Source organism: Hetaerina americana, unplaced genomic scaffold (genome assembly GCF_022747635.1).
Source record: "Hetaerina americana unplaced genomic scaffold, ioHetAmer1.1.p SCAF_2, whole genome shotgun sequence".
Taxonomy (NCBI): Eukaryota; Metazoa; Arthropoda; class Insecta; order Odonata; family Calopterygidae; genus Hetaerina; species Hetaerina americana.
Window position 1 is genome coordinate 77,991,020 of NW_027286763.1, and position 15,548 is coordinate 78,006,567.

The 15,548-nt window shown below is 41.8% G+C and overlaps 1 protein-coding gene across 1 annotated transcript in view; it reads left to right on the forward strand.

Annotated features, from left to right (window-relative positions):
- The window catches only part of LOC139687592 (uncharacterized), a 144,889-nt gene that overhangs the window by 106,204 nt on the left and 23,137 nt on the right, over window positions 1-15,548 (forward strand). The window contains exons 2-4 of the mRNA XM_071584811.1: window positions 4,963-5,098; window positions 7,707-7,840; window positions 9,217-9,544. Of these exons, the coding sequence (XP_071440912.1) occupies window positions 4,963-5,098; window positions 7,707-7,840; window positions 9,217-9,544 (598 nt within the window). The remainder of the gene's footprint in view (window positions 1-4,962; window positions 5,099-7,706; window positions 7,841-9,216; window positions 9,545-15,548) is intronic.

A 15,548-nucleotide genomic window follows, 5' to 3' on the forward strand; every position in this document is an offset into this window, starting at 1 on the left:
ATACATTTTTTATCATTGCAGGCCTGAAAAGCCCATGCGCAACATTTTTGCGCATATCATATTCATAAAAAAAACTGAATAGCATAAGAACAAATTATAAATATTTGCATACATGACTGGACAAAATATAAAGCGCATAACTGACTCTTTTAGGATTAAGCACTCAGTTAGACCTTGAGCTGCTCGAACGTTGACAAACATCCGTCATCGCCTTTTTTTTCATCAGGTAGAAGAAGTAAAAATGGATGGCGTTCAACCCCTTTTATTTTATCATTAACACACTTTCTGGCGAGTTTAATGGGCTAAAGTCTTCAGTCGATTCGATGATATTTCTTGAATTCCCAAAGCTTCAACAAGCTGTTGAAGGTTTGTCAAAGTACGGATATTTTTGCCAAATGGCTTCACTTCGTGATAGGCTCTAGACTGCGATGTGTATTGTTCCTTTTTTGCTCTTGTCGGAATGATTCTCTCCTGGCTCCAATCTCACCCGCGCTCTGTATTGAAGCATTACCTGTCACCCGTAGGAATAGGATTGTTCATTCCTTTTCTTTTTTCAAATTGTGTCTCGTCAAATAAGGCCTCCTTCCCTTCCGGTGTTGGCGATTAAGCGGCTACCGTCATTCCTCTTTAGACCTCCCTCCTCTCTCACTCTCTCAACGGGTCCCAAGCTTCCTCCTTGATGCACTCAGCTTCTCACCCCGCCTCCACCTCACGATCTCTTTTAATTCCGTCCATCCGAATCCTCGAAGAGGAAATGCCTCTAAACCCCCTGGCAATTAATTATTTTTGGAGAGATTTAAGTTCATCGACGAGGGGAACAAATGGTGAGCACTTTCGTGTCATTGCTGAATACAAGTTAATGTGGCGCGACTGAGATAACGTGCCAGAGATTTTTGTCATCCGTCTAACTCCTTAACAGCATGGATCACTGGACCAAATTTTTTTGTCGGTGCGGACTCTGCTTTCGGCGAGGCCGAAAACCTGAAATTAGTGCAGCATCTCTCATACAAACCATACCTGTGTGTGTTGCGAAACGCTTCCCGTTTGACACGACGTAAATCTGAAATATTACCCAGAGTGTGACCTCTGCTCCCTGCATTGTGGGAGTAAAATTTTTACCGATAAGCCTCACATTTTTAGATGGCATCCTTAAGCCATAAGTCATCCTGTGTCCTCCAGTATTTTACTCTTTAAATTTCAATGCTATTCCTTTTTAAGCAGGATAAGGTTAACTAAACAACCACACAAATCGACCAAAGTATTTCTTTGATTGGCGAGTCTAGATCCTTTGAATCACGGGTCATTCGTACGCCAAGTTAGCTGGGATTAGCCCAAGTCATATATTTTATAGATCTATTATATGATCAATAATATGATATTTAGAGGGTTCAAGCGCTATTCACATTTGCGATTATACGGCTGTAAAATTAGATTTTGTGAAGGCTGATTGAAAAATGTACCGATTTCAAAATTTTAACAATAATGTAGTACATGCTTTAGATTTATAGAATTCACCTTTAATATTTTCACATGTCATTTGCCTTATTTTCACTGCCTCTCCATAGTTCTGATTTCACAGCGGAAACTGTCAAATGCATTCTAGATTTGATGAAAAGCTATTTTTAGAAAATTAAAATTTATAACTTTATGGATAAAATCTTAAAATATGAAAATGTTATTTAAAAAATATTTTGCAATCAAAGACAAGGTAAATTACTCTTTAGGTGTTAATCCTAAGGTGTCACTCAGGGATACCACCCAGGTGGGTTCATTAAGTTTATAAATCAAGTGAAGCTGATTGCTTTATTGCTACCATTTTATAAAACATTTTCATTGACAATAGAGCAAACTTTTAGGCTCATGTTTTAATATTATGAATGCCTAAGTAATATCATTAAGCATCATGTCATATCAAAATAGCATTTATAATCATATTTTTTAAATTGCAATTTTTAGAAATAATTTTAACAAATTCATATGTTTTAAATGCTTAATTATATCCTAATTTAGTATAGCAATGAAAAAAGCTATACTTTCACCCTGAAGCCCCCAACGTTCATGAATGCCGATATGTAACGTTACCATTTGAACCAACCTCGTCCATAAGAACAAGAGAATGAATCGGTTTTTTACACTCAAAATAAACTATTGATAATGACTAACGTCCATTTTATTGTGAGAAACACGGAATTGCAATTTTACAATGTTCCGCATTACGTAAGTAAAAATTCTAATATTTTAAATGCCCTATTAAGATATAATATGTTGAAAAACCTTGTCATAAATCTTTGGCGTGTAGCTTGGAAAGCAGAAATAGGGAGTAGTTCTGCAACGTACTTCTCGAAAAATGGCATTTTGAACTTCGGGTGCTGGTCTATTTTCGTAGAGACATGCAATACGAGTAGCATGCCAAAGAATTGGTTATGGATTTTCGTTTATTTTCGATTTTCTCTGGACAATTTGGTGTGTTTTAATGGATTTTTTCACCTTTTCATCATCTTTTTGGATATTTTGATTTTATTGATTTTCTCCACGAAATTTTATAAGTGTTTTAAGCTTCTATGAATTGCCGTTGAAGTAATATTCACAGTTGAATGAAATGCTTGAATTAATGCTTTTTTAAGCTCACATTGGTGAATAGTACAACTGAACAAGGTAACCGTCACAATTTAACCGAGACTACTGGGACAAGATTTAACAAAGCGACTCATACTTTTGATATTTATCTTTTCGTTTTTTTGTAACTAACATTTTTCTAATTTCACCGCGAAAAACTATGCAAGAAATAGGTCCATCGAGTTTCAGGCACATATAAATGGCTCTCCTGTGCAGGTCTAATAATCACAGTCAACGACGTGAACACTTGATAACAAAGATGGTGAGCCGACGAACGAACTGAAGATAACCACTCAATAAAACTAATTATTTATTCGATGCAACCCAATTTACGAATGAAGTTTTGCGAGGGTAGCAATAATCTCCGAGGTCGATACCCTCTCATATTTGCGATACTCGGCCACTTGGAGCCAAATTGGCTGCTGTTTTCAGCTCAAATTTAGCTGAGTTTGGCAAATATGCATTAAATCAACCACTTCTTAGCTTGGAGTGGTGCTCAAATATCAATTTTTTTCAAAATACGGATGTTTTGAACCTCCTTATTATAAAAGAAAAGGAAACAGAACCAATTGGCTATTCTCAACTATTCCTCCCGAAACATAAAAAAATCGAATCGGAAAGGAAAACTCGCATCCAGTCTCTAATTTATGTACCCTCACAAGGCCATTGCGGTGCACGGAAAAGATTTAAATTGCTCCATGTGACTTAATTCTTAGAAAGAAGCAATTCAAATAATAAGCTAAAGATAAATTCAAAAATCTTCCATTATCTGGGGAATCTGATAATTCATATTCCTACGTGAATCACCCAATGTCTATGGACTGCAAAACGGAAAACCCAAGCAAATATGCAGGAAAATGTATTGCTTCTGCTTTCTACTTTATTTGTATTGTAGGACAAAACACAATACTACTTCAATTCTTGACCACATACAAGTGTAATAAAAACGATTCTACGTAGATTCTTCATACCATGGCAAACCCGATGAGAACATTTAAAAATCACTATGTGAGAACGAAATCCGCATCAGTTTACTTCGCCATAGGAAGTCACGATCCTCAAAATTTTATGGCGTCCCACTTTTATTTTACACTTCAATACACAATTAAAAATATATCCTCAATATCAAATATGTTAGGTGCAGGTTTGTTCTTTGCAAGATCATAATATACATCCATAATTCGTCCAATGAGCTAGTAAAAATTGTTGCAGTCAAAGGTGAAAATTCAGTGTGCACGTGAATTGTTTATTGAATTATCATGAATTGTTTTTTCTATCTTTACATTAATTATCTGTCAATTTTTCAATTATAAAGACTAGTTAATCATGCATAGCTACAAATTTATGAGATTTATGACGAGGTAGAATACTTAGAGTAGAAGTACGCTTAAGTGTCATTGAACAAAGTTAATTATGAGTAAATAATAAGAAAACGAGTTGTTTTATTTCTTTCTTTACCTCAAATTTCTGGTTTTTGGATTTTTCAATAATTAAAAGCTAGCAACGTAGTCACTATAAAAGTTATTAATTTTTGCATAATCTATAATGATTAAATAGCCTTATTGAGACTAATTAGGCATTCTTGTGTTACTTGAAGTATTGGATTTAGTGCTCCGAGGCAAGACCACCAAAAATAGTTTCAATCACTGAATGAAGATTCAAATATTTAATTCCGCTCAGAATTAATAAATATTTGTCCAAGGTCAGATACATAAATGCTTGAAGATTAAATTTTCATTGGAATCAAAATTTACAATGTTGTGATTATTATTGCTTTTCATCATGTCAAGCATAATACATGATATGATGAAAATTAGAACGCGAATGATACGAGTAATTAAACAATAACATCAAAAATGGCATACATGAAACAAATACCTCATATATTATATATTCATTACAAAAGAAGATGATTTAGCATGGAAAATCAAATTCAATTGCCAAAATCATTTAAGATTGCACAATGTTTCATTCCAGATCTATTGAATCCACTATTTATCATGATAACAGCAGGGCTACTCGTGGAATCATTATGCTTGTAATTTTCCAATTAAAATGTTTGATTTACTCTGCAGATTATTTCGAGCGTGGTTAAATGAATACGAAGAGTTTTTGCCCACGAAATCATTCGACAAAAATTTTCCCGTTTCCCCACCAACCCGTCGCAACGTATTGCTTTCGAGTTCACAACGATGCTTCCTTTAAACTTCGACAAGCTTACAGAATAAATTATCCCCGAGGGTTGATAGGTGACATCTTGATGGAAAATGTTAAGGCCATCCAACACTCCAGTCTCTAATGTGACCTCTCACTTCATTTTATTTTCTTTCTCTCTTTCCTTTCCAGTTATCCAAATCGAATGCCAATCAGGTCGAGCTACAGGACGTGCAACTCCACCTGTCGGGGAATTTCAGCTGCGAGGTGTCTGCAGATGCACCTGCGTTCTCAACGGCTTTCGTCTCGGAACAGATGACTGTCGTCGGTAAGTAAGGATTTAAAAATAAAACATTAAAAAGAGATAAAAAAAATAGAGAGAAAAAAGTTTCCCAACTCGTCTTACTCGTACTTCTCCTCCTTCGATCGACCTCAACCCCCCCCCCCCACCCGCCACCATCATCACTGCCACGCCCTCCCCGTCCCACTCACTCACTCCCCCGGCGGCCGTCCCATCCGCCTCCTCTCTCGCCCCATCCCCCCCCTCCAATCCATTCCGAAACAGAATCCAAGCGCGTTATTCAACTGTCCCAAGCCGATGTTTTCCGTCGATAAAAAAAACCGACACAGGCACACACGCTCCTACAGGAAGGGGTCTTTCTCCATAGCCGTCCGGTCCGGTCGATATTGGAGGTTCCGATGCAAGAAATCGGGAGCGGTCTCTGGGAGAGGGGAAGGGGAAAGGGAGGAGTGGGATGTCGGGGGCCGAATCCGGAGTTTGGGTTTGTGGTGGAGGGATATTGAATGGGACAAAAGAGGGAGATTGAGAAGGCGAGGGGGAGGGGGAGTTGAAGGAGGGAATTGAGTTCGGACAGGGGTGTGGGGACAGGAAGGCGCAGTGTTACCAAAACAAACTCGTTAAATCTCTCTAAGAAGGAATAGAAGCGCCGAAGAAATCTTCGGAAGCGCATTGCATCACGTTTGCAAGGGCTCAGCAATGACATCTACAGGCCAAAATGCTGATCCATTTATGTCTTCGGTAGCGTTGAGTTTGAAAATGAATGTATCGAGCATGATTTGTAAAGATTCTAGAAATTGTCGTATTTGCAAAAGGAAAATTTCTAGCGAGTAACAGTTTCGTTATTCGGTGCTCAGTAGCTGGTATACTTTCTGGTAAGCCTATACCTTCATGCTCACTTAAAAAATTAATGTAATGCCGTGTTGTTTTTCCGAAGAGAAACTTTTATTTCTTCATTTTTCAGTGATTCTTGCTTTACTAATATTTTTGAAAATTCCTGGCGTCTTGTTGGCCGTTGGAACTCACGAAAATAATAGAGGATCAGGCAGGCTCTAATGCCATTCGATCAAATAATATGTGGTTACTTTCCGCTTTTTCGAAGCACCCCCCGGTTTAGCGCATGTTGAAAAATGCATATGCATTACTAATCCTTGATATTTTAATGAATTGGTTATTTTGATTGATTATTAATTAAAATTATATAGCTTTAAATTTATATCCAAAAATTATTACTTTGTTATCATGAAGAAAACATATTATATTTTAATTTCATTTAACCATGGCATGATTCGTGGAAGAAGCACAGAAGCTTTTCAATGCAAATATTTGTGGCACTTAATATCGAATCCACATTCCAAGTTAATTTTTCAATCAACATAAACTGTATTGTACTTTATGTATCAACATATTCTGTACTTGGGTTGCTATATGGAAATATGAATATGATAATACCGCATTATTTGCCTCATGGGTGCATTTATGGCAGTGTTTCCGCTTCATTTCACTTAGGATGAAGTTTGCAAGGTGGATGGCTTGAATTTTTGCGTTCGGGCAAGATATACAATGAGAGAAACCTAATTCAGCAGCGGTCAGTATCCAATTCAGGAGTAGTGAGGATTGAAGTAGAGATCCAGACAACTGGATTAAAGCCTAGGGCATCACCTAAAAACATGTTCATCAATAAATAACGAGTAAACGTCTCTCGAAAATGGGATGCATCGAACACTGCAATCATCAAAACACTCGGTTTGCTCAGACTTTGGTTCCGTTTAGGGCCGCGGGGGGAGGGGGGGAGTGAGGCAGAGAACTATTCCGACTCCCGCGCGAGATCGCGGAATTGAACCAGTCCCCCTTCCGCACGTGCCGATGATCGCGTGCAAAATTCTTGGTCATCCATCTCCCAACTCCAGACCCGCGAGTGATTTGCGAGTTGAAAGCTTCTAGACATTCTTTTACTCCACTGCGGTAATTTACCTATATCTTCAGGAAATATTTGCATTTATAACTCTCGAGCTATTATTAGCGCGATCGGTTTATAAAATGCAACAATATTTCGTGAGAATTTCCACCCACGAAGAAATCTTCTCTCCATTTAATGCTGGAGTCACGAAAAATATTGTGGGCAGGATAAATGAACGACGTTAGTTCTGCCGGATATAAATTTAAATTTATCATATTTAATCAATGATTTAATTTATTTTAGGACAGAAAATAAATGTGAAAGTTTATATGTCACAGAACTTATAGTTTATAGTACTAATCAAATTATAATGCCCATGGGCAATAATCATTCATACCCCTTCGCGCGATACATCCGCTTTAATACGACGGAGTAGCAGTTTTCTTTAAGACTACAAAAATGAAAAGATGAAATTCCATTTTACAAATTAATTTTCAGTAAACGCAGCGTTTGAGCGTTTTTTTTCTGTTTTAATCATTTCAGAAAATTATTTCTCTCTTATAAATTTTCATCAGAAAAAGGAACATTTTGACAACAACGTGATAGATCTTGGAGGACTATTATGTCCATTTCGGTTTCTGATCCATCGTCACATTATCTCATGAGTTGGTGATAACTTCGTGCTCCCACCGCTCTTTCACTCTTTAATCTGTACTGCCCGAATTCTTTCCACTTCAGATTTGCCCGATCGTCGCCCGATAATCACGCTGGAGAAGTCCAGTTACGCCGTCGGTCAGCATCTGGAAGCCAACTGCACCTCGTTACGCTCCAGACCAGTGGCCAACCTTACCTTCTACGTCAACGACGTTCGGGTAAGCATGAAAAAAAAAGAATGAATGGTGATTCCGGAGCGAATTTTACGTGATGCCAGAGGGCATGACTCAAATAACCAATGCCAGGCCTATCGCGGTGACCTCAATCGAATAGATGCATACCTTTATCGATTTCTTGGAAGGAAACTTTTTCTTGGTCATGATGACTAACGCAAATATTTCAAAGCCCTATTTGTATGCCATAATGGCCGATTTTGCAGCACGAGTTGCAATATCGATCAGTAATGACTTGGTTTGTCATAACCTCAATTTTGGAGTTGAATGGGGTATGAATTAGTACCACATAAAATTTGCCTGGCAATCTGCGAATTTTGTGAGCTATAAATATGCATTGCATGCAATCACTGGATCACCTAATTGCAGTGTCTCCGTCAATTCAGTTATATTTTAAACCATTTCTTCTCAAGGGCCATCAGTTATAACGGATAATCGGTCTTAATCGGACTATTATTTCTCAATAAAACTAGTTCAAACGTCAGACTAAAGAGACTTGGCGGAGCCAAAAGATGAAGCTAAAGTTCTTTGCATGCGTATCGTTTGAATAATTGAAATGTAGGCTGAGCAATTTTCTTTTTATTCATTCAACTAGATGACGTCCAACTTAAAACACCTTACTGCTTTGAATATTTTCCAGTTCAGAGAATTTTTCCTCCTCGTGAATTTCCATGGTAAGAAAGACCTTATCAAATAGATTTTTTACCCTATCTCATCCGCTGCGGGATGAATTCGGGTAGAATACTTTAAATAAAGTGGTGGTAATTGTATTTTTCCGGCATCAATTACGTGAAGTCAGAATAAACTTTTTTAGTAATGTGCAGATTTTATTCAGCTCAAAGGATTTCTCTCTCCGTGAATTCCGTTGATGAGGAAGTTCTTCTCAATACCTATGCTTTTACTCCGAGCTGAACCGCCTCGGGATGAGTCATATCAGATAAGCAGTCTTGAAAGACAGAGTGGAAGAAACTGTCGGCCGTTTACACTTTCCGAGTAGTTTTATTTCCTATTTTATACGGTTTCTTTTGAATATTCCATTCTGTCCAGGAATTACAACTTAAATAACTACCATGGAAATTATTTTTTCAAGTATTTCCACGTCAAATCTCATTAAAAATCGCCCTCATCCTTTTTATTGAGCTTTAAAACTATGGTGAATCTTCTGAGAGCATTTCCTCCTTCAGCCCATAGATTCATGTGATGTGATGAGAATTTTCATCGATGCCCGAAGTTGTTTCTGCGAAGGAGATTATACAGGAGAAAATACCTGTATCACAACGGTAGCCAGACCTCACCGTAGCGCACTCTGGTCAAATCATTCAGCTGGCTAACCGATTCGTTCGTCCGCCCGGTCTCCACAGGTCCCCGAGCAGAACCTCGTCCACTACGAGGTGCCGTCGCCCCCTCCGCCGCCGCCACCCTCGGCCCGCCTGCCGCCCTTCGACGAGGACTCGGCACCGCTCGACTACGGCCCGGGCACCGCCGTTCAAGGGCTGCGGATGATCGTTAGTAAGGCGGACTTCGAGGGCGGCGGAGGCGGGAACGGAGCTGGCTCCCTTCGGCTGCGTTGTGTCGCATCCGTTCTGGTCTACCACACGAGCGCAGAGGTGCTGGTCGAGGAGGAGAGGCCCAAGCTGGCGTCCGTCCTGGGCGCCCGGGAGCACCACCCCAACGGAGGGAGCGCCAGAGGTACGTGTGACGAGCCAAGTACCCGCACCAGAGAGGCCGAGGATGCACCAACCCCCCGTTATATTTATGCCTTTAATTTTTACCACCACCAAATCAAGCCGAAAGTTGGTTCGATAGGTGAGGGTAGAACTCGCCTATCGAACTAATCCGCATACTCGTACGGTAATTGAAATACAACATTGGCAGAGGGGCCAATTATTTTCCCTGTATTGTCCGTTGTTTCGCAGGAAGATTAACCAGTTTATTCTATCGCTGATAATTTTTTTTAAATAAATTTCCGCAGGATATATAATTTTCTTCAGCTTTTTTTCAAAACACTGCTGTATCTCCAAGGAGATCACAAGGTTTGTAAATGCAGGTGTTATACATTTTCAGAGGTGTGTAGTATTCCGGTGGGAAATATTTTGGGCTTACTGAGCCCGGGCTCGATTACTGGGAACGCTTCCTGATACCCTTAGAATTGATTCCGAAATTGATCACCGCCAAGTACTGGATTAATGTTAATACAACGAGGAAATTAAGTTGACCGCGGTCATTTTTACCCTCTCTCGTGCTTCTCATCAAACAAATTTTAAATCCCTTGGTGTCGCTTCCAAAGATTCAAATATTAATCGATTATTCCGCTGGATGGTAATTCTTCAGTTACAGAGGATAATATTTATGCATTTGTTAAATACGTTTATATGCACAAAAATACTGTAATTAACCCCATTGGTGCATCAGGCCACTTTTACTTAATATTTTCTCATATTAAGGAAAAACTCCTATCTGTCTCCGTCCGTCGGATGGGACGTTAAGCTTCGGACCCCTTGGCGCCTTTCGTTAAGAGCAGTCTAATGCCGACGCCGGGTTTCTCTCCACCCTTCATCCTTTCCTGTCCATCCCTAATTGCGCAAATGACTCAGCTGTCGGTCGTCTCCCATAAAAACTACCACTCCTCTATGTCCCTAGTTTCAACTCTCTGGTGAAACAACGACACACAAATTATTCCAGAGTAATGAAGCCGGGTATCTTCAGGTCGAGTGCAAGTATGAGACCAAGTGCACTTTAATGCCCCCTTGATCAGTGATTTAACTGAGATGAAACGAGAAGACATTTCTCCTTTTCTAGAGTGAGGACTTGAGGAGCCTCTGCCTGAGAAAATTTGCATTTAAACCTATCGTGATCGACTCACCTAAATTTTTAAGTTCACCATACGGCTTCAACTGATTGAATTCGATTCTGCCAAATCAAAATCGGAATTTTTTTTTCAAACGTCTAAATGGAACGAGTGAAATTTTCAGCATATTTCCGTGCTGATGCCAGAGAGACGCTTGCGATTTTCTTCAGTCAGGATCGGTCAAACGCCCGATCGCAATATAGTCAAACGAATCGAAACGGAAGAGAATCACCATTGGATCCAATCGAACTCGTATCGGACATGGACAAACCGATGGCCTAAAATGGGGTTGAGAAGACGCGGAGAGGATGAATAGAACGCAAACGAAGTGTTTGTCGTGTATTTTTCCCCGGGTTGGTGAGGCGGGCGGGGAGAGCGCGCGCGCGTGGAGGGAAACGGATCGGGCACTCCGCGGTCAGCGCCGCGCCGTCTCCCAAGCCTGGACCCATCCTCTCGCTCAGCTCGCCCCCCCCTCCCCCACCAACACCTCCACACCCCCAAACCACATCCTGCGGCCGTGGAATTCGACGCCCGACGTGCAAATGACCCGAAATAACCACGCGTAGGGTCCTTACGGGAGGTGGGGGGATGGGACCCCGCCATCCGACAAGGCGAGACGTCGTGGATACGTCAGCATCCGGACATCGGATGCGAGGAGAGAAGCCTCTCCGAAACGGGAACCGGGGCTAATCCGGAGGGCCGGCAGAAGGGTATCGGGGTAGGTGCGGGAGGGAAATAGGGGGAATAAGGGGTCATCGAGGATCCAATACGCCGTGTGTGTGCCGAACCCTATCACCTCCCACCGCCTTCGGAGCGATCGAAACCAATCGCGTGGGGATGAGGTGAGGGAGGAAAATCGCGGCCGCCCGGCCCTGAGCCGCAAGCACGAATCCGCTCCATGCAGGTGCCCTACCGCTGTAATCAACCCTGAGGGTTGGTTTGATAGGTGAGGACGGAGCCCAGCTTCTGCTAAGCCCTGCAGCGTGTGAAATTCACGCGTTCGCGAGGCAAGTAGGGTGCCCCTTGCGGTTTCCCGGATAGAATTCGCATATGGCGAGGCGGAGACCGTGAACCGCCCGATGTTCGAGACTGATGCGTTCCCGAGAAAGTCGTGGTCCCACCATCGCCGAAGCGGAATTCTACTGGGGAACGAGGAGTGTTTCTTACTTTGAATCGGAAGCATTAATGAGTCACCACTGATCCGAATTCACAAGGAATAATGTTATTGCAGTCAATATGTGAACAGAAAATAAATTATATCATTTGAGAGTCCATATTAATGAAAATTTCAGGTAATTAAAATTATGATTCTCATGGTAGTTTTTCTGAGGGATCTCGGGACTAAGTACTGCGACCCTTCTGAGATCCTCCTGACGCACATCTAACTTTTCTAATCTCTGAATGGTCTTGACCATTCTCCATCTCAGCATACATCCAAGCCCCCATTCTTTCCTTCCAAGATGCTTATCCTTTTTCTACATCTACCAACATACTCCTTTCTATTCCATTGCCTCATTGCTACACGATATGCCCGGCCTTCTTTGAATTCCTCCCATCGACTCTTTTCTAACGATTTTCGTAAGTTGGCCATTTCTTTTTCTTTCCATCCAATAGATGAAATAGGGGTATCAGCCAAACACCCAGTCACCCAATTTAATCGAATCCGTCATTAGGTTAGGTCCGGAGAAATAACAAGAGAAGTAGGCGTGAATTGGTTCCAGTAGTTTCAATGAGTGATTCAGTATTGACACTGCGTTTTGGGAAAACTATTTTTGTGTAGCCAATGGGTCAAGAGATTAATCCAAGAGTGCTTCTTACTACTTTCTTGATGACCTAATAGTTCCAGAACCACACTACTCTTTTAGTCCTTCCCTGCATTTTCCATAATACAGCAATAATCTGTAATTTTTGGCACTAGCCTCAGAAAAAATTTTAGATAATGAAAATAATAAGTAAAAGTATACAAGGGAGTGTAAAAGGCGGCCTGATTGATTAATGGAATCATTTACAGACATTAGAGAAGGCTTTTTTCTGTGAACTGTGAGGTTGTGACCACTATCTCAAAAAATGTGCAATTTTTCTGGCGTGTGAATGGTCAAACACAGTGTCAGGCCAAAATGCGAAACTCGAACACTCGGATGCATTCCTGGTATGTTTTTCTCATATCGAATTTATATAATTTTGTCAAATAGTCGTCATGTTTCTTTCAAGGATACACCAAAGACTCTCTATGGACGGTAATATGTAGAGTGCTTTAAATTCATTTTTATGTACCCCTACATTGAGAAGACTTTAGGGGAGCAAGTGTTTTTTTGTAAAGATGCATCGATATCTGCTGCTCTTTAGCCCGTTTAGTGATTTTCGGGATCGCTAAGCAACTAAAGTCAAAAATGTGTTTTAATTGAAGAGAATGGTGTGTCTCGCGTCAAGATCCATCTTCGCACGAGCCGAAGGATTCAACTCGCCCGCCATCCACGAATCCTTAGCATTTCCCAAAGGACGGCGATACCTTCGAGGACTGTCGGAGAGCAGCAGAAGCTGTCGTCTTTCCGAAACACGGGTAGCCTGAAATCGCCGGGAAACGAGACCCTTTGCTCCGCAGCTGTCGGAAACTTAACTCGCCCGAAACAAAAGGGAGGAAAGAAGTCGACCTTCATCCGACTCTTTCCCCTTTATATTTATGTATGTATGTGTGTGTGTGTATATATATATATATATATATATATATATATATATATATATATATATAGATAAATTTCGCACGCCGGGGGCGCGTACATCAAATCCTGCCATCCGTCTTCCTCCTCCCGCCCACCCACCTCCCTCCCTCCTTCCTTCATTTTAATCTCGAACGGTCCCACGCACCCACCCACTCACCCTCCCCTCCCAACCCCCATCCCGTCTCTCTCCATCGTACGTCCTTGTTTTATTCATCCCAGCCAACTACATGTTACCCTCCCCGATCCGGAAACCTTTTAGTCCTTATTGAACGTTTACTCCGTTCGTTCTCCCATTCCTCCGGCCTCCTCCCACCCCTCTAGGCCTTAATCTCACGTCTACCAGCCCCCCAATCTCCCTCCTACCCCCATGTACACCTGCCCCCCCCCACGCCCCCGAGGGAGCGTCTATTTATTTTTCAGACCGCGCTGAGAGAGGAGGAGGAGGAGGCGGCCGTGTCAATCTCCCCCCGTCACTGTCTCCGCGTATTCCCGCCCCCGTCTCGCTCTCACATCCCCGCGATCTCTCTCTCTCCTCCCACGGAACTCTTTAAGACTCCGCACACCTCCTCCCCTGCCTTCTCCTCTCCCTCCCGAACCCCCTCTTCGCCCTTCGCCTACCCTTCGCTGCCTTGAAAACTGCTCTCAATAATTCCGTTTCCCCTGTCTCTCTCTCTCTTCCCTCCCCACTTTCTTCCTTTTCTCTCCTTCCACTTCCTCAGGCCTCTTATCTTTCCATCTCTCCCTCTTCCTCCCTCCTTCTCCCTTTCCCTTCGGAGATTTTTTTTCGTTCTTATTCTAAGGCTTGGGTGGGGATGAAGGGCGGAGTGGAGCAAGCGGCATATCCCTCGGCTCCGAATCCGGGGTATCCTCTCGAAGTCAGGGGGCGGAAAGATAACGGGGGTATACGCTGTGTGCCTGCGCGTTGGGGGATGAAATTTTCATTTCGATCGGTTTCGTTCCTTCATCAACACCATCGGATGTGAGGGGAAGGGGGTTGTGTGTGCGAGCGTGAGAGGAGGGGGTGGGAGTGATAAAATGGAGGGCTCCGGAGTGTACTTTGGCATCAGCGGAGCGATTCTTCCATCCGATTCCTCCAATTTTCCATCATTCCGGATTATTTTGGGTTTCCGTGACCTCCTTCGAGGTCTCCTTGTTCGTCCTGGGGCACAAACATAATTTCACAGCGCCATAGTCATTCATTAGATCCTTTGTAAGAATCAATCCTGCAACAGGAGTGTGCCAATGGTGGTCCATAATAGTGTGAGGAACTCCTTCCCCTAGATGAAAGCGATTTGGCCACCGGAAATTCGGAATATGAGTTTCATATGTGTGTGCTTCTCGCTTCTCCTTTTAATTTATTATCCACATTCTTGAAACTTTCCTTCAAGATACTTTCATAAAATATATATACATACATATACATACATATATATATATACATATACATATACATACATATATATATATGTATAAACACACATATATATGCATATATTAATATGTGTAGTATATAAAATATATATCTATATCTACATATATATATAAAAACAAACAAACCATAAACACAGTAATCAACCCGAAGGTCGGTTTAGTAGGTGATGGTAGAGATCACCCAATCCTAAGCCCTATACGGCGTGTGAAAATTCAAACATCAGGGTAGGGGGGCCAGTTCCTTTCCCTGTGCCGGTTATGGTTTCCCAGGAAGACCTGGTACCCGAAAAATCACATAGCTTGGGTGGAGCTGCAGGTGCCCAGAGTGCCTTGCCCGGGAATCGAACCCGGGACCCTCTGATCAGCAGTCCAACGCTCTACCCACTGGAGTACCGCGACATCGAGTATATATATATACACACATTCAAACACGAAATCCCGCCAAACGGCGAATAAATACTCATATATACAGAATCATATATAAGGAAAAGGGATAGGAACACACATAAAGGACGAACACAATAAAGGTGGGGAAGGCGGAATCGAACGGATCACAAGAGTAAAAATATTTCCTTGACCGGGACTCGAACCTCGGATCTTTCCACTTGTCGGGCGGATGCTCTTAACCACTTGAGCTATCGAGGAAACATAATTTACCCTGAGATCCGTGGGTCTAATATGTCGCCAAGCGCCC